This window comes from Eleutherodactylus coqui, chromosome 10, assembly GCF_035609145.1.
Source record: "Eleutherodactylus coqui strain aEleCoq1 chromosome 10, aEleCoq1.hap1, whole genome shotgun sequence".
Classification (NCBI taxonomy): Eukaryota; Metazoa; Chordata; class Amphibia; order Anura; family Eleutherodactylidae; genus Eleutherodactylus; species Eleutherodactylus coqui.
In genome coordinates this window covers 35,055,325-35,081,505 of record NC_089846.1, presented here as the reverse complement: position 1 = coordinate 35,081,505, position 26,181 = coordinate 35,055,325, and the positions used below count along the sequence as shown (strand labels likewise).

At 34.2% G+C, this 26,181-nt stretch overlaps 1 protein-coding gene across 2 annotated transcripts in view; it reads left to right on the top strand.

The window, feature by feature from the left end:
• Nucleotides 1-7,534: 7,534 nt before the first annotated feature.
• The window catches only part of LHX2 (LIM homeobox 2), a 31,277-nt gene continuing 12,630 nt past the window's right edge, over nucleotides 7,535-26,181 (top strand). Inside the window, exons 1-3 of one of the 2 annotated variants that reach the window (XM_066579779.1) lie at nucleotides 7,535-8,261; nucleotides 11,471-11,673; nucleotides 12,589-12,968. In XM_066579779.1, the coding sequence (XP_066435876.1) occupies nucleotides 8,049-8,261; nucleotides 11,471-11,673; nucleotides 12,589-12,968 (796 nt within the window). In that variant the 5' untranslated portion in view covers nucleotides 7,535-8,048. The remainder of the gene's footprint in view (nucleotides 8,262-11,470; nucleotides 11,674-12,588; nucleotides 12,969-26,181) is intronic. The other variant, XM_066579780.1, reaches the window with a different exon arrangement.

Sequence of the window (26,181 nt, the reverse complement as noted above, 5' to 3'; positions counted from 1 at the left end):
TAATGGTGATGATGACCTGAACTGAACTAGGAATGCTCCTCTACCAGGGATTATTTGCTATGGAGAGATGCTGCTGCTGATCACTTTCATGGTATTCTTGCTGAGTAGCATCTTTCTATACAGTCAGCTCCTTATGTGCCAAGCCATATATGCCAACTGATTGGAGATATGTGCTCAGTAGTGCAGACTGTACCATGCAGAAAAGAATAGGGCTGATTTATAGAGACTCTCACACACTCCCTTCTCTGTGTGTTACTGTACATATGCATATACCAGAATATACCCCACCCAGAGAACAGCACACAGGAGCTTCCAGGTCTGCTCTGCCCATACTGTTTGGACCAGCAAGGTAAGAACTCCTTTCTCTTTCCTCTATTATATCGCATAGGATGGCAAGGGGGTGTGCTCTGGTCCTCCAGCACCCCAATCCCTCACTCCCTTCTGTCCATAGGGACTATAGTCTTTGTGCATTGGTGTATGGGGACTCTTGTGTTATTGCTGCCAGGTCCTGCTAGTTTCAAAGAATTGACTGTGGCCATAAAGTCTCAGTGCTTTATTAATTCCTCCCTGAGAGCCTATTATTGGAGTGTTTAGTAGAATTCTGCTAATTTATGACATGAAGCTAAATAAGCTTGTAATGAAATTAATCTTTAGCACTGGAAATAGAGGATTCACCTTTTATTATTTGCAGGGCTCAAGAAAAAATAACTTCCATGCTCTTAGAATAAATAGATATATCTAAGAGCTTTTGTGTGTTCCATAGAAGAGGTGAAAGAAAGGAGGTTTAACCCTGGTGCTGCCTCAGTGGGATCCCTGGGAGGATGCAGGGAGCACTGGATACAAAAGCATTTAGATCGCTTTGGAGCAGTTAATCCTGGGCAGCCTGGGCACCTTTTGTTTCCAAGTCCTCTGTGGGGTTTTTTTTCAGCTTGTCCTCTGCGCCTGATTGACTGCCCAATGGGTGCTAATTATCCAAATGTCGCTGCTGTCCTTTGACTGACTTGCCATGTATTGTGGGACAACTGTCATGCATTCTGTCATTGCAGATCATATTACAATATCATCATATGAAAATGGTCCCTCTTAGAAAAGAAGCTTGTGTGATCCAGCAGATGCTGGGAGGTTTGCAGGCTTTCCTATACATATAGGAAAGGATTGACATTCTGAGGTGTGGATTTCTGCATTTACATCATAATAATATAGAATATGCCTGTATAATTCATAAAGCTGCTGGCAGAAGGATGTGCAGTCATTGTAGAATGCAAATCTATTCACAGTAATTAAACACATACCTGTCTAATTAATGCTAGCACAATACAAACAAACCAGAATTGGCAGGGGGGTCATAGTTACCCGGTACACCTGAGCCTTCATAGATATGGAGTGTATATGGATCTCTGGCCTTTTAGTCAGTAGTTTTTTTCCATGTGTATCAAATATAAAAGTAATATAACATTCGTGTAGAGGTAAAAATAATAACAAGAATAATTGTGGATGTTATTTTTATTATTACTAAAACAAAAATTTTCAATATAGAAACAACTAACAAAACACACTAGTAGCCCTGTCAGTATTCTGTAATGGTCATAGATATAGATTTCTAGTGTATTTCTCAATGACAAAGATATATATATGATAGTAGTAGTAATCAGAATATGAAGCTCACATTTAGGGAATCATGGAAAGTAAAGGGATTGCTATAATGCAATGTGCTGGTGTACATTATAAATATATAATCAAAGGATTATCCTGCTGATAGAATCCAGCAACTTATACTATACATTCCAAATCTATCTATCTCATATCTATCTATCTATCTATATATCTCATATCTATCTATCTATCTATCTCATATCTATCTATTTATCTATCTATCTATCTCATATCTATCTATCTATATATCTCATATCTATCTATCTATCTCATATCTATCTATCTATCTATCTATCTATCTCTCTCATATCTATCTCTCTCATATCTATCTATCTCATATCTATCTATCTATCTCATATCTATCTCTCTCATATCTATCTCTCTCATATCTATCTATCTCATATCTATCTATCTATCTATCTATCTATCTATCTATCTATCTATCTATCTCATATCTATCTCTCTCATATCTATCTATCTATCATCATTTATTTATAGCTATCAGTTTTAGTTCTGTACAATGAAATGTAAGGTTCCCTGGCTAAACAGGGAGTGAAGCAATCTCTCAGTAGTTTAGAATGAACTTTGCCTCAGTGTGCCTGACCCAGCACTTAATTAATCTGAAATAGTCTATCTATCTCATATCTATCTATCTATCTATTCAATAGAACTGGAAATTAATTAAATAGATGATGATAGATAAATAGATACACGGAAAGACATTAGATAGATAGATACAAAGTGAACTATACATGGATAGAATTAGATAAAATGTTACAAATGCAGGTAGAATGTGTAATTGACAAATGACAAAAGACAGATGCTGTATGAAATAGACAGATATGAGATAAGTAGATGGATTGATAGACATGGGATACATAGATAGAGAGATAGAGTAGCATTTACACAACAGATTCGTTTTTTCCCCTATTGTAGAAGTGAGGACTGAAGTGATCATCAGGCAGGAAGAGTAGAAGGATACACGTATTTATTGCAGTGATTTACATATAGCACATCACTCATCACATGCTATAACAGAACCCATTATTCTAATGCTAATAATGCTAATACTACACAGCACATGTAAACTGTTGTGAGATGGATGGAATGTGAGCACATTAAACAGCTATTCCCATTGTCAGTGTGATTTGCAACCCCTGATCCTTCCAAAGAGGTTTCCTTGCTGCTGTGTGCAAGATATTTTGTGGGACACCTAAGATGGAGGGGGGTTGGGGGGGCGGCATAGGAATGAAATGTGTTAAGTGGGGCTTTAGCAATTAACCCCCCATTTCCCTGGCTACTTGTAGCTTTTGCTTTGGTTGCACAGTAATTGGATACTGTTGTAATAAAGAATGCGGATGTTTTAAGGTTTTCAGCAACACTTCTCTTACAAGAAAATCAACTGTAGACAGATTTCCAGCAGCAGGACCCCCTCCCCCCTAAATACAGCTATAAACCCAAACTGCTCTCCATCAATTGTGGGAGAGCTCTATTTTACAGGATGGAATGGTATTGGGATAGCTAGATAGATAGATAGATAGATAGATAGATAGAAGATAGATAGAGTATGAGATAGATTTAGCTCCTCTCATGCAGCAAACCATCTATCTATCTATCTATCTATCTATCTATCTATCTATCATCTATTTAATGATATTTCCTTACTTGATTATTTTTCTGTCTACATGTGACTTTTTATTACTTTTCCAAGTATTTATATAGTGTATGCTATGAGCCTTAATGTTGTGAAGTACATAGTTTGGGTTGAACCATACTACTCCTTATAGCTCACCAATCCCTGCCCACTATTAGCATGTACTGCTTGACAGGGAAATTCAGAAATTGAGCTGATTTTTTCATTTCCTGTTTCCTCTGTTTTATGCACTCTGATAACCTATTTAGGCAAATGCAGAAGGTTTGAGGTGTATTCACACACAGCTGACTGGGTGCAGATCTTGTTGTGGATTTTGGAGCAGATTTGCAGCATATTTCACCCTTTCAACTGAATTCAAATCTGCAGATCTGCATCAAAATCTACAATAAAATCTGCAGCAAATCAGCAATGTGCAAAAACACCCTTAAAAGTATGAAATCTGTGGCAGTTCTGCACCATCATCCACAACAAAATCTGCAGCAAATCAGCTACATGTGAACGCACCCTAAAACTCAACATGTGATAATAAGCACACTTAACTTTGCAACATTTGTTCTTAATCATTTGCAAGCGGTTACTATAAGCATTGTTATTTTGGCCTGTGGTATAACTAAAAGAATTCGTAAATTGAAAATGACGCATTAATGCAAATATAACGCAATGCCAAATATTTTTTAGGACAATATCTATCTATCTATGAGAGGTAATCTATTGGCACACACATGTAGCTGACACTGTATTTGCACTTACTTGAAAATAACTTACTGAGATAATGTACATGCAAAGTAAAATAAATTATAATACTTTGTAATGGTCATTATAAGTTGTATTAAGTAGGATACTGAGATTAACTGTACTGTCAGGCTATATCTATCTATCTATCTATCTATCTATCTATCTATCTATCTATCTATCTATCTAATATCTATCTATCTCCTATCTATCTATCTATCTATCTCATATCTATCTATGTATCTCATATCTATCTATCTATCTATCTATCTATCCATCCATCCATCCATCCATCCAGTCATCACTTCTTTACTCAATCACATTAATTTATTACTTACTGGTAAACCCAGTCATTTGCTTGTATCCATCAACTTCTAGACTGGTGACAGATCTACAACTGGCGAACCCTTCCTCTTTTATGTAGTTAATATTGTTGAGCTATATTATCTGTGTCAATTTATGGCCTGCATAGTCTTTGGGCGTAATATGAATGACTGATTCTTTCTATGGAAGAAGTGTACAGGTATCCTCCAGAGACAACAAGAACTGTAGATCTGATCTTGCTGTCAAAAAGCAAAGTGCCTCATGTGTTAGCGGCACATCAGAGCCTGGAAAGTGAAGAACACATCCACAGAGCATAAACAATGCGGTTATCATGAACACAAAGCATGAGGTCCTTACCCCACATCCCACCAGCTCTATATACATCATTGTTTCCCTCCTGGATGGAGAGAGGAAGAATGATCTGCTGCTTGTTACACCAGTGCAGGCAATGAATGGATTAGGCCCCATTTCCATGTGAGTAAAATGATTAATTACCCGGTGTCACTGACTGATCTATGAAGACATAACACCACAGCAGACAATGTGCAGCCTGCCTCCAGCTACAACCATGTTTTAATTCCTGCTTTATTGTATGCTCTGCTATATATTAAGTCTTAATGACCGTATGAGACTTGGGAAACATATGACAGATCAATCACATCCTCCTCCTCACTTCTTTCCGCTGATTTCTCTCTTTAACCCCTTACTTACCTGTGCCATCTCAGGTCCGGCCAACCCCAACAGAGATGATCCTATTAACATGATACATACAGGGTTTCGCTTGTGATATGGATTCTACACCAGGTGCCCAGCCTTGTGCATGGTCCCTTTGTTGGGCTTTAGGCACATTAGCTAGGCTGGGAACTGGTATAGGCTTTGGGCTTCTAGTAGCTGGCAGATGGTATACTATAGCTGATTACTACACACAGGCGTTGGCTAGGGAGTCTCAGCATTTGTGGTTTGTTCACCTGTCATCTTATTGCAGAATAAGAGGTTGTGGGACCATCAGTGGACCCAGGGATGCTGCTCCTCAGCAATCTTAATGTAACCCTAGAAACAGGGCATCTATTTACACATGGGCCAATCGGTCTAAAGATGAAAAATGTAGTGTATAATGTATATATTTAGTTGACGGAACCTTTGCAATGATTGTATAAAATCCATGTTTGCTATTAGTTGCTGCCCTGTTTGTGTTCCATTTGGCATTTTACATCATAGGTTGCATTTTATTTCTAAATATTTTTTTTCTATTTAATCGTTATATGTTATATATTTAACTATTTTGACCTTCTTTCCTAACACTCAATGCATAGAGCTTCTAAATAATGGAGAATGTTGACGATGGTCCTGAAATATAAATTTACTCCAATTATTCTGTTTTCTATCATTCTATCTGGACAAAAAAGAGGTTAAACATTTATTTCCTTTTGAGCAAAATCATAAAGACGCCAGAACAAATAGTCTTTGCTGCTCTGGTACAGGAGACTCCTCTGCATTGGGTTGGTCTGAGCAGATCCCACAGGCGCCAGATTAGGCAGCTACTTACAAATTCTGAAAGGTCCTTGTGTTTATAAGGAAATCTCAACAGGATAATTCGCTAGCACTCCTTCACCCACTATTCACATCCACACACGCACACACACATATAGAAATATGGAATATGTGTTTGTGTTGTTGGGGGTAAAAGGGTTAACTGTACACTGAGTAGACACACATAAGTATATGTTGCCTGTGGGGAAGGAGTTAACTGAGGGAGTAAAGTGCAAAAAGTGCAAAGTACATCCAGTTTTTTAATTCAGGAAGGGGATAGTTCCTATAGGTGTATATGCACATTTGGTAAAATTGCAGTATTCTTTTAGTTCAACTCATAGAAGTGACATTGTAATGTAATGCATAAATGTAACATAAACCAGTTCTCTCTCTGTAACCTGATTTTTTTATCTGTCCATCATCATATTTTTTATCTGTATATCTATCTATTCCTATTCATCCACACACATTTTCACCTTAAACGCAGCCAACTGCTGTATTTCATGTCCACATATGCCTGTGTACTGATACAATGTGTCAGTGGATTGTTAGCAGCTATGTTATATCATTGGATCTATTTCATGTATCACTAAATACTTCATACACCGGGTGAGTGGGGAGGACATATATATATGTATATATATATATGTATATATATATATATATATATATACATATATATATATATATATATATATATATATATATATATATATATATATATATATATTAGGCATCCTGTTTTATGCCTCTGCTGAATTTGGAGACTGAACTGCTGAATTTGATACACTAAATGTTTGGCTTTCTAATCAACAACTCTTTTTCTAATTGATCTCTGTTAACTCTCCTGCTGCTGGAAAGCTGCCTACTATTACGTACATTCTGCAAGGAGACTCTGGAAATGAAGGAGTTAAGCTCTCCTCTCATCCCCTCCTCCCGTTCTTTTTCCCTTGGATTTTTAAATTCCATCCACATTTCCAAAATGCTTTTGTATTAGAAGAGAGACCTCATGTATTCTCATTGATAGTGAATGTGAAAGACATTGATACTTTATGAGACATGACAAGGGGGTACTTTTTAAAGCATTATTGAATGTCTTATACTATTGTAACTATATAATACTCATTATAATTAATAGATTTTATATAAATGACCTTTACCAAATTGCATAGTATCCAATCCATTGCACTAAATAATATGCTGTGCCATAATAGTAATACATTAAAATAGTTATAATGAATAACTGCACTATATGTAACGTAATGTCAAATTTCCTCCAAAAACTGTTTTGTTCTCGTTAAATGCCCTTGTAGTGCTTGCTGTTAGATAGAATGGATGATTTGAGAACGTGGGGCGGAAAGAAGATGAAGTGCCCATGTCCTCTCTAACATTAGGTATAGGCTAGCATATTATAAGGGAGAGCAGAACAGACCCTCTTCTGCATGCAAACTGCTGTGCCCCCCACCCCATCCCATACACACAGTGCTATCTATAATAAGCAGCCAGTGGCAGGCAGCAGCCAATGGGGAAGAGGCCTGTGATGACATCATAGACCCTGTAGAAAAGGTGCAGAGCTCAGTGCACACAGGACTGCAGAACAGAAATAAAGACGAGAGCTTCTCACTTTAAGGGATTACACCAAGTCCATGCAGAAGACCCTCCTCCCCCATTACTCATACTCAGCCCTGCCTGCAGGAAGATCCACAGGACCCACACACCACTCTCAAGTTGATTTGGGGAATTTAGTTGTGATCAATAAATAAGAAATCTATTTCTCCGATGCACAAACTTCTGCTCCTTTTTGGAGGACTGAGTCAAAGATGTTGCAGATGATGACTGGATCCTGTCCCTTCTGCACTGTGAAAGGCCTATATGTCTAATTGCATCTTTTTCATCTGATCTTCATAGTATTTAAAGCTATAAGACAGTTTTGTTCGTGACCACACTGAGAAGTCCTGCAAATCCAGTGGCCACCTGAGGATCACCAGCAGCAGCAATGTCCTCAAGGTTAGCTTTCTAGCTACCGGGTTCATCACATGACATTCTTGAGGAAGGACACCTTCTTAGGACATTGACTATTAACACCTGTGGGTTTTTGGTTTCATCGACAAGGAACCGTCCCAGGAACCAATCTGCTCCTCAGGGGGGACAGTCAATGCATGGCTTAGGACTCCAGTTTATGGAAGTAGGTTGCAGCTACAGCATCTGTAAAGATTCCCACCACACGTGTTCTTTCCACGCTCCAGAGATGCTTTTCCACAGTCTGTCAGGGGGGGAGATGCATGGGGTCATCGACGAGATGGACAGAAGATCCAAAACTGAAGCCTCAGCCATCAGCTCTGCCATAGACAGAGGGGAGACTGAGACGGTAGGCAGCGGCCGGGATTCAAGTCTGGGGGGGAGGGAGAAGCCAGGACTGCAGGCTACAAATATATCAAATAAAAGACAAACACGTAATAACTGTTTTTACTATTAATACTGCTATTAATTATAGAAGACACGGTAATTATAACAGTAATACCAATAATGTAAATTTACTAGAAATATGTATAATTTACTTCTATATCTACATGATGCCAGAATCACATCAGAATTATTGTCATGATATACCGCACCTAAAAATCTAATATATGTGTAGATATTTGTAATGCAGCAACCTATAATACAAATATAAATCTCATTTAATTAAAATTGCATAAAACAAAAAAAAACACAGTAAGCAATAAAAAAAATTATATTATGTACGAAAAACAAATATGTTTATTATAGATACATTCTGAACTAATAACAGAGATTAGAATCAGTATTTTTACTATTATTTTGCTAAATATGTTTATAGGATATATAGCATTGCAAATCAAAGAAAACCAAAATGTTTCTTATCTAGGTATTTGATCTGTAGTCATAACTATTATTGGTGGCTGAATGTTCATTAATAAAATTTAATAGACACTCAGGTTAGGAAATATAATCCAGAACTACTATACATTAGGGGTAAAATCAAATATAAATGTAGATCTACAAATATAATATAGAATAATAAAAAATAAAAATACGTTAATATGTTAAAAGTAAGTCATTTTAGGGATAGAAGTGATGTGCAATATTTTTTTTCTCTAAATTCACAGATATTGATGTAGAAAGTTATTTTAAAAAAAATCAAAAAGTTAAAACAATAATAATAGTATAAAAATCTTCTGCCCTGTAATTAACTTGAATAAGATATTTTTCCTATCTTTTGCCTGATATGTATAAAGTTTGTAATCCCACTGCTGTGACTTTCCAGGAAATTTCTTATAGAATTAATAGTGAGTCCAGTCCAGTGATTTGTATTTTCTCCGATCAGCCGATGTCTCCAGTATAAAGCAAGAGGCTTTCCTCAGTGTCATCTATATGTGCACAGCAAATAGATATGGATTAATTTAATAACTAAAAATTAATATTAAAAAATGGCCCAAATATTACTACTTCATATAGTAACCTTTTATATAAGAAAACAATACATTTGCCAAAAAAGGATCATTTTTAGCAGATTTATTAGAATCGGAATGATTTGTTATTAAAGGGCAACATTTAGGCACAATGGTATCTATCTATCTATCTATCTATCTATCTATCTATCTATCTATCTCATATCTATCTATCTATCTATCTATCTATCTATCTAACAACTATCATTCATACATATCAGCTATCAGCTCTGCCATAAACAGAAGAGAGACTTAGATAGGAGGTAGTGGCCGGGTTTCAAGTTCGGGATGGGGAGGGGCCCAGGTCTGCTAGCTACAATTATGTCAAATCAAAGATAAATAAAGAATAGTGATAGCATTCTTATTACTACCGTTGCTATTATCAATAGTTCTAGTAATAATAATGATAAAAATCACAGACGTCATTATAACAATTATACCTATAATATAAAATAGCAGTGAGAACAGCAGTCTTGATGTATATGTTACTGTTATGTCTATATAATACCAGAATCAGAACAGAATGTTATCATTGCCCTAATATACTGCATCCAAAAATGAAATATAGGTGTAAATATATACGATATAACAACCTATGATAGATATGTAGATCCCATGTTATTGAGCCTGTATTAAGCTTAAAAAAACAAAACAAAAAGAAAACAAAAAACAGCCCAAGTGACTTTTATATTAACACGAGACGAAAAGTATTTGTAAACTAATAACAGAGATTAGAATCTGCATCTTTCTTATTCTGTCAAGTAATTTTTATAGGATATATAGTCATGCAAATCGAAGAAAATCAAAATGTTTTCTATCAAATTATTGTATCTGTAGTCATAAACATTAGTGGAGGCTAAAAGTTCTGTCATATAATATTAGTATACGTTCATGTAATAAAAAGGTAATCCAAAACTACTAAACAGGAGAGACAAAATAAAGAAATAGACAGGGGAATATAAAAATATAAGATATGGCCCATAGATAATATATGAACCTAATATTTACTAAATTATATATATATACATGTGTGTGTGTATATATATATATATATATATATATATATATATATATATATATAGTAATTTAACACATTTGTGTTAAAAGTAAGTCGCTTTAGGAATAGACATATTGTATGATGTTTATTTCTTTGACTATATAGGCAATTAAAAAGTTATTTTAAAAATCTAATATTTTAAAACCCCTCTAATGAACCCAAATTTGAGATTTTTCTTCTTGGCTTTGCCCACCAGTGCCAGATATATAGAGAGTTTGTATTCCCACTGCTGTGACTTGCAAGGAAATTGCTTATAAAATTATTAATGCTGAGCCCAGTCCAGTGATCGGTATTTCCTGCGATCAGCCGGTGTCTCCAGTGTAAAGCGAGTGACTGTTTTCAGAATTATTTACATATGTTCTGTAGATAGATATGGATGAATTAAATTGAATTTAGACAAAATGGTCTAATTATTGCCCTAGTTAATTCATCTTAAATTTAATAGTAGTCTTTATTCATTGAAATGAGAAAATAAAACCTAATTTGCCAAAAGTTACATCTGGGCAAATACTACATACTTTACAAAATAGTGCAACACTAGAGCACAATGTTGTCTATCTCATATCTATCTATCTATCTATCTATCTATCTATCTATCTATCTATCTATCTATCTATCGTCTTCAATCAAATTGATCAATGAAAACAAAAAAAAACTTCTCTGCTTGTGTTTAACCCATTCAGCTTCTTGGCATGGCTCCATATTCTGCATTATTCAGCCTAATGACATTAAAGGTCTTTTCATTACAATATTATATGATTCCTTATATATTGCATTTAGGTTTATATGAAGAAATTACCCACTTATTTATGATTTGATTGTAAGCTTTTTAGGATAGTGTAAAGGGTTATGATTCATGCAGATACTATTATATATTCATTTACTATTTTATGATTGTAAGCTCTAGGCTTTAGATATTGTCAGCTTCTTTTGTGATAATGTCCCATGAAGCATTTTAGATTCAGCTTTTTGGAGGAAGTTCAGAAAGCGTTGTGTTAGGATGGGAAGGGTATGTGTGCTGATATTAATGTCTTCATGTTTGCCCCCCAGACGATGCCCTCCATTAGCAATGACAGGGCTGCTCTGTGTGCCGGCTGTGGAGGGAAGATCTCGGACAGGTATTACCTCCTGGCAGTGGACAAACAGTGGCACATGCGTTGCTTGAAGTGTTGTGAATGTAAATTAAACCTGGAGTCTGAGCTCACCTGCTTCAGTAAAGATGGCAGCATCTACTGCAAAGAGGACTATTACAGGTATGAGTGCCACCCTCAATGCCCTGCCCTGGGTCAATAGGATTTATCCATCAATAATTTGCTATAAAATCTGACATATATGCATCTCAGCTCTGCTACATGTGTTTCTATAGAAATAATTGTAATAATACTGAAATGAATCATGTAAATGGTATAAATGTTACCATTCTACACATCTCCAGCCACAGTTATTTCACATCCATTTTATTAATCCAACCTTCACTCTTACAATATTAAAAACAACAACCGTTCAACTTATAAAACCCCAAGCCACACCAGGTTGTGATTATATCACTTTCTCTTACAATAATACTACCACCACCATAAACCGCTAAAATAACATTTCTTCAATAAAACAGAATCCTCCGATTTCTTATAAATCTATTTTATTTTACAAAAGCAACATATTCTGAGAATGGATTCCTCTCAGACAGAGAAAATCTGCTCCCCAGGTTAAAAATTTTGAGAAACATCTCCGTCTATCTCAGCTTCTGGGCCCATTGTGAGGGGTACAGTCGTGCCTTGATTTCCCAAGTTACAAAAATTACATGAATGTGGTATTATTGGCATTAGATATTGTAATTGAGATTTTACATATAGCCTAGTACATATAGTACTGATGGTGGATAGAACCTACATACTCCTTAAAGGAACACACACACACTAATGTATATTGTTTACATTGGCTACGTATCCTGTAGTCACATGTAAGCAGAGGAAAGAATGACTGGCAGATACAGTGAGTCCAAAAAATAATCACTACTTCATAGTTCATAAACATTAACACAGATGTGTGAATGATATTAGCAGCTCTTTCTAGACACTTTTGTACTTAGTGGTCCTTTTAAGCCCTGTGAAAGTTCTACTGTCCTGATTTAATTGGCTATAACGGTGCCCTTGCTTCTGTATTTGCAGGAGGTTTTCAGTACAGAGATGTGCCAGATGTCACTTGGGAATCTCAGCCTCTGAGATGGTCATGAGAGCCAGGGACTTAGTCTACCACCTCAACTGCTTTACCTGCAACACTTGCAACAAAATGTTGACCACTGGGGACCATTTTGGAATGAAGGACAATCTGGTCTACTGCAGGCTCCACTTTGAGACTTTAATCCAGGGAGAGTATCAAGTCCATTTCAATCACTCGGATGTGACATCAGGAAAGGGTTCAGGACTGGGGTCTGGGGCTACCTCCTTGGGGCTGCCTTATTACAATGGTGTGGGGACTGTGCAGAAGGGCAGGCCTAGGAAGAGGAAGAGCCCAGGGCCTGGTGCAGACCTGGCAGCCTACAATGCAGGTAAGCAGCAGCAGCATTCTCATTTATTTCTAATGTTGTGTTTTCCTCTTGATTACACAAAACAGCTTCCATTTATTAAATCTCAACTGATAATAATAGCCTGGCTGGGGATAATTACTTGCATCGAGTGCTGTCAAGCTGGTAATTGCAGGAGCCAGAATCTTAGCATTTCCTCACTTCAGGTAGAAATGCAATGAATGGCAATAAGGTAGAGGGGAAGAGGCTTCTTCAAGGAGATCATCTGATCAGGAAATACAGCTGCATTATATGTAACAATGTATAGAGTGTTTAGAAAAGAGATTCAACAAACTAAGTATACAATGTAACAAACTAAAAATCTATCTATCTGCATAACTACGCATAAATCATTGTGTTTTCTGTCTTTCTTATGAATTGATTTACATTATCTATCAATCTCCTATCTATCTATCTATCTATCTCATATCTATCTATCTATCTATCTATCTATCTATCTATCTATCTATCTATCTATTAACCATAGCAATGCTGGCAAGAGTGTGCATTGTGCTTGCTAGGGGATTAAGCAGGTGTTGCAGGTGCCAGGCATGAGTGGAGTGCTGGGTAATCAGATGTGAGTGGCAGTGCAGCTCCTGCATCAGGTTCCAGTCTGCACAGAAGCGCTCAATAAATAACAGAAATAGGCTGTGATTGCGGCTTTCCTGACTATATTTGTGTTAATAATTACACCCAGTAACACAATTCTAGTCCCTGCTTTATACATCACCTCATAAAGAGCAGACCAATTTCCCCTCTAAAATCATACCCAGCAGCCTATGAGTCATATATGATTATTAATTGTATGTTATTGCATATGCGAACAGTTCATTATAACATATACATACATATATATATATGTATGTTCATTGTGGATAAAATGAAATGTCTTCTATGAAAAGTTCATTAGGGAGAAGTGAATACATAAAATGTTACAATTCTAGTTTGTAAAATATCACATAATACGTTGTTGTTGGCATTGGAAATATTAAACCCCAGTCTATTATAACTAATTATTATGATGATTATAACTGTTGCTATTGTTAATAATGAAACTTTAACGTTCTTTATAATCACGCTAGAAATAGAACTTTACAGTTTTGAAGCTTTGTTTTGAATAGAATAAATCAAATGAGAGGGAAATGGATATAATAATGATCAGGACTGATTAAGTAGGAGAATGGGCCAAATATTTGGAGAACTCTGATTTAGTCATAATTAGTACCACTGAATAGTGATGTGGATTTGTTAGTTCTTTTTAAGAGTTCTCTAGGTATGGGCAACTACTGAACTAGACATATAACTTTCGCTGTTGAGGAAGTTGTGGGGTGTCTATTGTACTGTTTGGATTTCCTGCTTTCCAGGCAATTTTAGTATTCTTATTTTCGTACATTGCTTAGAATAAGATTTTATTAAACAATACATTAATCGACAATATATATATATAAAAAAAATAAAATAATAATAGAAAAAAAAAAAAATAAAAAAAAAAAAATATATATATATATATACTGAGGGAGAGAGAGTGAGAAAGAAAGAGAGATAAATAAGTAAATAGAAAGACAGATAAATAGATGGATATAAACTAACTATAGAGATATATAGGCAGACAATATATAGAGAAAGTGTGAGAGTGAAAGAAAATGATGAAATTGATAGATATCAGAGCAATATCAAATAAATATGTATATTGATGGATTATGTATATAGATTTAAAAACTAATAAAGCAGCTAATAGATAGTATGTAGATATAGGATACATAGAGCTTAATAGCATATATGTAGAAAAATGGATTATATGTATATTTATAACATGTAGAGGTAGATAAATGATGGATAGATATTATTTTTGTGTGACGTTATATTAGCCCAGCATTGTCTCCCACATACTCAATGCAGATATAATTACTTAGTCCACAATGTCACCTCTCAGGCGGAAATCTGCTTCTGTCAGAGACTTTTTAGATAAGCATTTCTGGTCCAGTTGGCACCAAAGGGGTTAACGTTTAACCATTTAGAGAACACAGCACTATCTGTATTAATCTTGTTTAGTCCCTGGTGCTCTTTGTTAAGGGGGTAAAGAGCTGCCATTGTGCCCCAATAACTGTTCAGGGTCCAGGAGATTTAGCTGGGGCAATTTGGATGTGGATGGATCTTGACAAGCAGAAAATAGCTCAGAAGGGAACTAAGACTTCAAAAAGACTCTTTTCCTCCTCCTCTATGTGATTGGAATTCTCCCTCGGCTTCTAGTGTTTAAGGCTGATGGCTTTTTTAGGTCAGTAAATCAAGGCCTGGGATAGTTCTCATACAGGATCACCTGTAAACTATAGCGTGGGATATACTACCTGTGACTGGTGCTAACACTTCCTACAGCCTGGGAGCTTTTAGTCTTTCTAGTCAGGGTTTGACTATATAATGAAGGCACCATAGTGTCCTTGTACAATGCTGGTTGTGTCGGTCCCAGCAAGAAATGTGACCACAAATTGTTAACACCAGGCCTCATTTGTAGTCATGATACTAGAGATAGGTCAGTTAAAGGGGGCTGTGAATACTCTGATCGTTAGTAGAACTTATGTTAATTGCAGTAGTATTCATATTGGTAATGTTAGCTGTAAGAACAACTAAAATATAAATTATTCTAATAGCAATTATAAAAAAAAGGAATCATAAGAGTAATAATAGCAAAAGTAATAAAAACAGGGATGTCATAATAGTGATGATAAAATACTGGTAAACATTAAAGTCTTATTCAGAATCATCATCATGGTAATAACTGCATTAGCCAAAATAACAATAATAATAATAAAGGTATTAGTAATAATAGAGATCATAGTTTTAAGTTAAGTAATAGAATTAGTTTTAATAGCAATAATAGCAGTAGTAATAATAGTAACAGTAGTAGTAATAGTGGGCGTAACAGCTGCAGTAGTAATAATAATATGAAGAATATAAGCAGTAGTTGTTGTGGTACTAGTAAAAGTGAGAGCTGTTGTAGGAATAGAAGTAGTAGCAATAATCATATAATTAGTAGCTGTAGTGATAATAGTGGTAGAAGTTGTATTAATATTAGTAGTAACAATAAGAGTATCAGAAGCAGTTGTAGTAGTAATAATGTAAGTGGTAGTAGGTGTAGTAATATAAGTAGTAGTAATAATAAGTAATAGTTGTAGGGGTAATATTAGAAGTGGTAGCAGTAGTAGTAATAATAAGTAATAGAAGTAGTAGCACTTGTAGTAATATAAGTAATAGTTATATTGGTAATATTAGAAGTGGTAGCAGTTGTAATATAAGTAGTAGTAATAATGTAAGTGGTAGTAGGTGTAGTAATATAAGTAGTAGTAATAATATAAGTAATAGTTGTATTGGTAATAGTAGAAGTGTTAGCAGTTGTAGTAATATAAGTAATAGTTGTAGTAGTAATAATGTAAGTGGTAGTAGGTGTAGTAATATAAGTAGTAGTAATAATAAGTAATAGTTGTAGTGGTAATAGAAGTGGTAGCAGTTGTAGTAATATAAGTAATAGTTGTAGTGGTAATAGTAGAAGTGTTAGCAGTTGTAATATAAGTAGTAGTAATACTAGTATGAGGAGCAGTTGTTGTAGCAGTTGTATTAGCAGGGATAGGGGTAGTAAGGTTAGTATACTACTACTACTAATGATCTAATAATGCAGGTTTGGCATTTCCCGCTCCCACCATTGTGGTAGTGTAACGCACCATATAGTGTGCTGCAGGATTGACCACTGAGCTACAATATCACTCCTTGTATGTTGTTTGTTTAATAGACTATTGACAGGCTGTTTACATAGCAATGGCACATTGAGAGCAGGGAGATTTCTCCCCTTCCCCCCTGGAGAGCAGTCTTTGGGGTGAATGCTGAGGCTGAATCACTACATGGACTTAATTCCCAGGGAAGAAAGAAAGTATATGGATTGTATGGTGAAAGTTTATTGTGAGGGTGCTCTGCATTGTCCTGGGTTTAGTTCTCTCTGACTATTGTGAGTTTACTCTTTTCTTTGAGACAATGGGGGGTTTAATGTAAAAGGAAATGAGCTCCTGAGTGCTGACTCCAATGGGGCCGGACCTCTAGAGGTAGGTGTAATCCTGGGCTTCCATGTACAATGTAGAGTAGAGTATTCTACCAATTGGTCATTGTTGGAATCAGGATGTAAATGGTTAATGGAACTCAATATGTATTTTAAAAGTAAGTATAATGAACAGACAAAGCATCTATCTATCTATCTCACATCTATCTATCTATCTATCTATCTATCTCACATCTATCTATCTATCTATCTATCTATCTATCTATCTATCTATCTATCTCATATCTATCTATCTATCTATCTATCTCATATCTCTCTATCTATCTATCTCATATCTATCTATCTATCTATGTCATATCAATCTCTATCTATCTATCTATCTCTCTATCTATCTCTCTATCTCTCTCATATCTATCTACCTATCTCATATCTATCTATCTATCTATCTATCTATCTATCTATCTATCTATCTATCTATCTATCTATCTATCTATGTCATATCAATATCTATCTATCTATCTATCTATCTATCTATCTATCTATCTATCTATCTATCTATCTATCTATCTATCTGTCTCATATCTATCTATGTCATATCAATATCTATCTATCTATCTATCTATCTATCTATCTCTCATATCTATCTATCTATCTTACTGTCTGTCTGTCTATTTAGCTTAATATATAATAATATGGCACGCTTCTTTTCTAACTATAGACATGTGTACATACAGTAATATAAACATTGTTGATCCTTAGGTATTTTTTAAATCCAATTCCCAGAGAAAATCGATAATTACACAACGATTATGTCGGCCAGAAATCTGTACTCTGTAATTATTTTATCACATGGGGCTTATGACATCCAGGAAGGCAACAGAACTGTAATCAACACAGTCAAATAAATAAGAGATGATAGAAAGCTTAAGAAATAAAGTAAAATACAACACAAGTAAAACAAAACAAACAAGGAATGGCATTCATTATAATGAAGACTCACTGATATCTAACTTCCCCATAATATCAAGATGTAATAAGTAATAATAAACAGTGTAAAATGTGTACACCCCTGAATGGAAATGTTCGATATATTGTAAACCAGATCCAAAATTTCTGTTTAAACCCGCTGAACCTTAAACGTGAATATAACGTGAAGATACATTGTACAAAATTAATATTTATATTTATTGTAAATCAATAAATAGAATTGAAAGGAGCAATTGAGCTTCGGTTATTTAAAAGCAGCCCGAAGTGACAATGCTTTAATGTTCTCCTGGTGACGCTGCCTGCCTAAGAATCGCAGCTCTCCAGCTCCTCCTAGAGGCAGTTTGAGGTATGCGCATACAAACAATGTCAGTGTTCATGGGGGTCGGTGGAGAAGAAATACATTCTCGAAGAAACTGTAAACAATTAAAACACACAGACTCGAAATGATAAAAATGAATATATTAGTAATATGACTTTTATAATTATGATACAACATTATAAACCTAGTGGAATCATTGTGTCACTATTGGTTATTAATATATTAGTAACTTGTTTTAATGATATGCTAGTAGTAAAGTAATCATAATGTACACAATGTATAGTGCACTGCACATAAACAAGGACATGGGACAGGGATTGATATGAGTAATGACAATTTTTGTGCAGCACTGCAGAATATGTTCTTGCGACATAAGCAACATGAATAAATACATAAGCAAATAGGATTATAATAAAACTAATTACAAGAAGCTTCTTGCTGGTAAAGTTAAACAGTTAGTGGAGCAGTGGATTTGCCTGCAACTCAAAACTTGAATCATACTTTCTATCGCAGCATATTTTTTATAATTATTTTTTTTTTCTAAAAATAATTATTTTTTGTTATTTCTGTTTTCTTTGTTTTAGTTTTTGCATCTGATCCACATTGCTTGTACAATTGATACATGAAATTGCATATATGTTACATCAGTTATTTCACCCATCTGGTTCTACTGTCAGGACCCAAAGGATGTAGAAGGACTTTGTTCACACTTTTTTGCTAGACCACTTTGTAATTTTTTAGGATCGTGTTTTAAAAAAAACATATCCTAACTGAACTGATATAAACTGATCTTTTTCATTTATTTGCTCCACCCACCCTAAAAGAATCTTTTGTTTTTGCTTGAAAAATTAGAAGCAACCACTGATCCCATGTATTTCTAAAGAATGTGAACTCTGCATCTGTCAGAAAAAAAAAAAAAAAGAAACAAAAATTCCATTTTGGCCAGAACCAAATAACCCTTTCCTATATTTTTTGTTAAAAGTCTAAAAAAGAGAAAACTTCACCAGTAAACACAGATTTTAAATGTATTTTGAAGCTGTGTCACACTGGTGGTTTATTACATTGGTTTGCTATTTATAAAATTGCATTAAGTAATTTTGTTACTATTAATTAAAAGTTTGAAGGTCATCATGATTCCTATTACTATTTGGTTTTACTATGGCTTTTATACACTGCACTGTTACAACTGTGTGGGGATTGGTTTTGGAGAGGAAGGGGTTAAGATTATCTATGGCGTGCACTGTTAAATAGAATTAACATTTTCTCTCTGGGGAATCATATTATTGCCACAACTCTTATTTTACCCTGTGATATAAATGGAGTTCCATGTTCATTTTTATGAAGGCTGATAAGGGAATGTTGAATTATTGTAGTATAGTCCAATAATCAATAGAAGCTGTCTGAATTCTGGTGACATTTGTCAGTCCTTGAATTGTAATGTTTGTAAATTGTAACTTGTGTAAACTGTAACTTCTTTAAATTGTATCAATTTTAGGAATACATAAAAATATGCTATAGGACACCTCTATGTTGTGCAGTTCCTTGGAGATCCCATGCACTTATAGTTTTAATCAGTTTTGCATTTTTTTTTATTTTTTATATAATTTTTTTTTCCCTATAAAATTCATTATTTTACTGTTTTCGTATAGTATTCACATTTTTGAATCTCATGGGACTAGGCTGCTAGTGAGGTGATCAACATGGGGTTAATACTAGTTAGTTTCTATAAAAATCCACTTGAACGAGTTGAATGATTTAACACAAGAGTTGGAAATTAATATTTACACCTTCCAATAAGATAGATTCCTGCTTGAACATCCTGATCTATTCCCTAGTCTCTTAATGACTGCATCCTGTATTGAACACGTAGATTACTACATCCTGGCTCAAATGCGTCAGAACTGGAAGTCATATTTAAATTTTAACCTGATTATAAAAAACACAAACACATGGAAAAAAAAACTATATCTAAAAAGAAAAATATATCTTAAACATATGTAGCAAAATATGAAATCAATTACATGTAAATTAAAATAAAATCATGGAGAAAAAAAACAAAAACCAAAAAATCCTGGATCTGATTGGATGTTGCAAGAAAAGTTAAATCCACAAAACATTTAAAAATATACTAATAGTAGATAAATATTGGTTCTAAATATTGACATGTGACATAAAATCCATCATGGTGGCTTTGTGCTCATTTCCATTGCACACCCAAACTGAGCCTGGATTCACAATGGCATCTGTATGTTTCATTTTTTTTGTGGATTGATCCAAAAAAGTGTGATTCAAAAATATTCTAAGGTTACATTCCCATTTGTTTGTCCGTACCTAATTTTGACATACAAAATATAAAAAGAGGATCCTCTGATGGATCTCATTAATTCCTATGAAACTTACACTGACAGAATGCATTAGCCAAAGAGAGGGAAACAAAAACTCCACTGTGGAGTCTGTGAGTTTTTTTGTACCTTAAATTTAGGCTCAGATACAAAAAAATCTATTAAAATTTTACTTGCACAAAAATACAAAAAAAATTAAAACACGCAATAAAGAATACACAAAGTGTGAACGTGCCCCTAATTTAAATCAGCATGTCAATTAGTTTTGTAGATTTGGTTCTAGTAAAGGACCTGAAGAAGACCATGGTTTTGTTCATGCTTGTGTGTGTTATTAAATCCCTTTGGAGAGCAAATCAAGTAAATGAAATTAAAAAAATGCCTTTATGGATCCTATTCATTTCTATGGTATACTTACTTCAAGTGATCAGAAAAATGTATAAATTATAAAACAAACTTAGAAAAAAACGCTCAAGTGGACAAAACTCGTTACACTTTTTGCATCTTTCTAAAAAAATCGTAAGCAAACTGATGATACTTTTGAAAAAGTACCTTATGTTTTATAAAATAACTAAAACAATATCCAGTATACTATGCAAACCAACACAATGTAATTCCTACAGTCTGTCAAAAATTGATTCATGTCTTTAGCATTCTTTCACAGATAAACATTCACTTTCTGCAGTAATTTAAAAAAGTTAGGATTTTCTACATCTCAACAGGATTTGTATCTACTTTATGAATTTAGGAACAATTTACTTATTATTTAAAAAACCTATTATATATTCTATTATCTCATGCATAAGATATAAGATTTTATTAACTAAAATGAAAAATAACCAATAAACCAAATTAAGCAAAAATAACAAAAGAAAAACCTAATTTGAAAATATTTAATTCCAGCCCATAATCCAAATCTCTTAACTGTATAGAACTGCATTTTTCACTTGATGTACAGATATAAATCTGATACTGATAAGGATATTTTCCCCCTAGATTTCAAATGAATATTTCATACATAATATTAATTGCTGTGACATCACAGAACACAACTACTACAAATGGCTAAAACATTAACATTTTTAAGGGTTGAAAAAAAAGGAAGAAACAAATCCAAAATAATAAAAAAAACTAAAAACAAATTAGTAAGAAATGATTAATAAATAACTCGAAAATGTAAGCTCTGCCCAGTATTTAAGATGACATCAATAGCACTGGATTTCCAAAAATACAAGTAATTTATAAATTTTACATCAGTGTTTCCTGTAGAACCATCTCAAGGTCATTGCAAGCAATCTAATTTTTCCCTCTTCACATAATATTAATATTACCCACAAATACAGCAATACATTATGCATGACCTTATCAGAGGCTATTTAATGAGTTAATTATATCTGTTCCCACAGTGGCAGACATAATGCAGTATCATTGCTGCCAAGCTGTCATTCTTACACTATGACTTGTAATTAACTCTGCCACGTTTGATGGAGGTTTAATGGCTTGGCATGGCAGTTGAGTGACTCTGCAAGTTTTCAGTCTGTAAACTTCCTTTTGTGTTTTCCTTCTTAAATCCTTAAATGTGATGATCATGTGATTTTTTTTACCTTCACCTGTTTTCTTATACAATCTGCAGTATTAATACAATGCTGTTAAAAGAACAAGGTCTTTTATACCGGCTACACCCTATAAACATTTCATTTGTAGCACTTTACACTTTCTTCTATCTGTATGACAGAAATCCATCAGTCCTGCTGTCATTATATCAAATGGTTGGGTTCATGTATCAATCTGTGTATGTTCAAAGTCAAAATGGCTCAAATCTGGCAGAAAATATGGTGGTTAGAACAAACCCCATCATAATGCATGAAACCATTTATACCAAATTTAATGTTGTGTCTGATTTAAATTTATTTTCTAATGGGCGTGGCTAAAGAGTCTTACAACATAAATATATATATTAGGGGGTTATGCCGAAATAAGACCCTGCATGTACTAAAATGCATTAGACCTGAGGTCCGCTCTATCTATCTATCTATCTATCTATCTATCTATCTATCTATCTATCCATCCATCCATCCATCTCAGGTATATGGTAATAATAATACAAGGAGTTGAAATAATGGTGGTCATAATATTGATTACAAAATAGTACAGATATTTATAATATTTATGGCACTCTCCATCATGGTAACAATAGTATTAGAAAAAATAATAGTAATAATAATAATGGCAGTAATAAAATTCTCATAGTCGTGATTTCAGTAGCAAAAGTTGTTATAATAATAGTAGCCTTTGCAATGGGGTGCTAATAATAGTAGTAATAGCAACTATCATAATAAGTAGTAGATGTAATGATGGTAATAGTAGAAGTAAAAGCATCAGTTCTACTAGTAGTAATAATAATAGTAGGAGCAGATAGAGTTGTAGAATGACTATATCAGAAGTAGTAGTAATAGTAATCATATAAGTAATAGTTGTACTGGAAATAGTACAAGTGGTCATAGCTGTAGTAATAGTAGTAGCAGTAATAATAACAACAGTATCAGAAGTAGTAGTAATAATAATAATAAGTAGTTATATTAGCAAAAATAATATAAGCAGTAATTGTAGTGATAATAGTAGGCATTGTAGTAATAATAGCAGTATCAGAAGCAGCTGTAGTAGTAAAAATATAAGTTGGAGTTGTAGTGGTAATAGTAGAAGCGGTAGCAGTTGTAGTAATGTAAGTAGTAGTAATAATATAAGCAATAGTTGTAATGGTAATAGCAGAAGTGGTAGTAGGTGTAGTAATATAAGTAGTAGTAATAATAGAAGTAATAGTTGTAGTGGTAATAGTAGAAGTGGTAGTAGGTGTAGTAATATAAGTAGTAGTAATAATATAAGAAGTAGTTGTAGTGATAATAGTGGTAAAAGATGTATTAATAGTAGTAGTAACAATAACAGTATCAGAAGCAGTTGTAGTAGTAATAATGTAAGTGGTAGGTGTAGTAATATAAGTAGTAGTAATAATAAGTAATAGTTGTAGTGGTAATACTAGAAGTAGTAGCAGTTGTAGTAATGTAATTAGTAGTAATAATATAAGTAATAGTTGTAGTGGTAATATTAGAAGTGGTAGTAGTTGTAATATAAGTAGTAGTAATACTAGTATGAGGAGCAGTTGTAGTAATATAAGTAGTAGTAATACTAGTATGAGGAGCAGTTGTAGTAATATAAGTAGTAGTAATACTAGTATGAGGAGCAGTTGTAGTAATATAAGTAGTAGTAATACTAGTATGAGGAGCAGTTGTAGTAATATAAGTAGTAGTAATAGTAGTATGAGGAGCAGTTGTAGTAATATAAGTAGTAGTAATACTAGTATGAGGATCAGTTGTTGTAGCAGTTGTATTAGCAGTGATAGGGGTAGTAAGGTTAGTATACTACTACTACTAATGATCTAATAATGCAGGTTTGGCATTTCCCGCTCCCACCATTGTGGTAGTGTAACGCACCATATAGTGTGCTGCAGGATTGACCACTGAGCTACAATATCACTCCTTGTATGTTGTTTGTTTAATAGACTATTGACAGGCTGTTTACATAGCAATGGCACATTGAGAGCAGGGAGATTTCTCCCCTTCCCCCCTGGAGAGCAGTCTTTGGGGTGAATGCTGAGGCTGAATCACTACATGGACTTAATTCCCAGGGAAGAAAGAAAGTATATGGATTGTATGGTGAAAGTTTATTGTGAGGGTGCTCTGCATTGTCCTGGGTTTAGTTCTCTCTGACTATTGTGAGTTTACTCTTTTCTTTGAGACAATGGGGGGTTTAATGTAAAAGGAAATGAGCTCCTGAGTGCTGACTCCAATGGGGCCGGACCTCTAGAGGTAGGTGTAATCCTGGGCTTCCATGTACAATGTAGAGTAGAGTATTCTACCAATTGGTCAATCTTGATATCAAAATAGAGTCCTTTTCTATATTGAAGTGTAAAATGTTAACGGTTAATTGAACATCATGAAATATATTCTAAAAGGGCATATAATAAATAAGACATCTATCTCTCACCCTCATCTATCTATCTATCTTTCTATCTATCTATCTATCTCATATCTATCATCTATCTATCTATCTCATATCTATCTATCTATCTATCTATCTATCTATCTATCTATCTATCTCATATCTATCTATCTATTTATCTATCTATCTCATATCTATCTATCACTCTATCTCATATCTATCTATCTATCTATCTATCTCATATCTATCTATCTATCTATCTATCTATCTCATATCTATCATCCATCTATCTATCATCTATCTATCTATCTAATATCTATCTATCTATCTATCTATCTATCTATCTATCTATCTATCTATCTATCTCCTATCTATCATCTATCTCCTATCTATCTATCTATCTATCTATCTATCTATCTATCTATCTATCTCTCTATCTATCTCTCTATCTATCTATCTATCTATCTCTCTCATATCTATCTATCTATCTATCTATCTATCTATCTATCTATCTATCTCTCTCATATCTATCTATCTATCTATCTATCTATCTATCTATCTATCTATCTATCTATCTATCTATCAATCTTTCCTTCCTTCCCTCTTTCTCTTTGAGCTGCACCAAATGACAAATTCATCAATACGGCATTGCCCAGCTCACTTCTAATACCTATATCACTTATAGGTATCTGTATGATTGACTGTGCAGCACTGTGTTGCATGAACATGTTTTCCATAAACGTCATGGTAGAACAATGAACTTTGGTTCTGTAGGAAACCCAAGGAATTCCCTCTTGAAAAGTACTTTATTTGATTTCATACACTCCTGTTTGACTTGTATTTAGATTTGATCTGTTTTACATGTGTTAAATATCTCCTCCTCTTGCACCATAAAACTAAACCACGCGTCACCCTCTTATATAAGCTGAACAATCCTAGAAAAACAGACACAGTTGTCTAAACATTGCTCTGCATTACCCATATGATATATACATGTGATATTTCTATCATGATGTTATGTATATTATATCGATGTGTCAGGGTTGGGTTAGTCATTTAGGCATCTTTTGTGTACTAGTCTAATGAACTAAGGTAAAAACATACAATAGCTCCACAACACAACTCAGCTCTGCTACATCTATACATACTGCACATTATCAACTTATCCCATATCCAGGTTATTATACGCGATTACATGTACTCTAAGCCCTTCTATGCGTTGCATTAAGTGTAGTATTATGTCTAAAGCATAATGCATGCATAACATTTATTTCAGCACATTACATGTAGATGTAGCAAGGCTACATTTGTCAATGCAGCAGAGCTGAGTGTGTTAGTGTATCAATGCTGTTTGTAGTTGGCGCAACTTCTTATGATATCATGGTGCATTATCAGTGATTTTCCATAAGGCTGGAGGTAAACAGATTAAAATGACAAATTCTGCTCCACTACTTCTTCAACAGCTGAAGGTTTGTCATAGAAATTGTAGCTTGTTTCCCAAAGAGCTTTACCCTA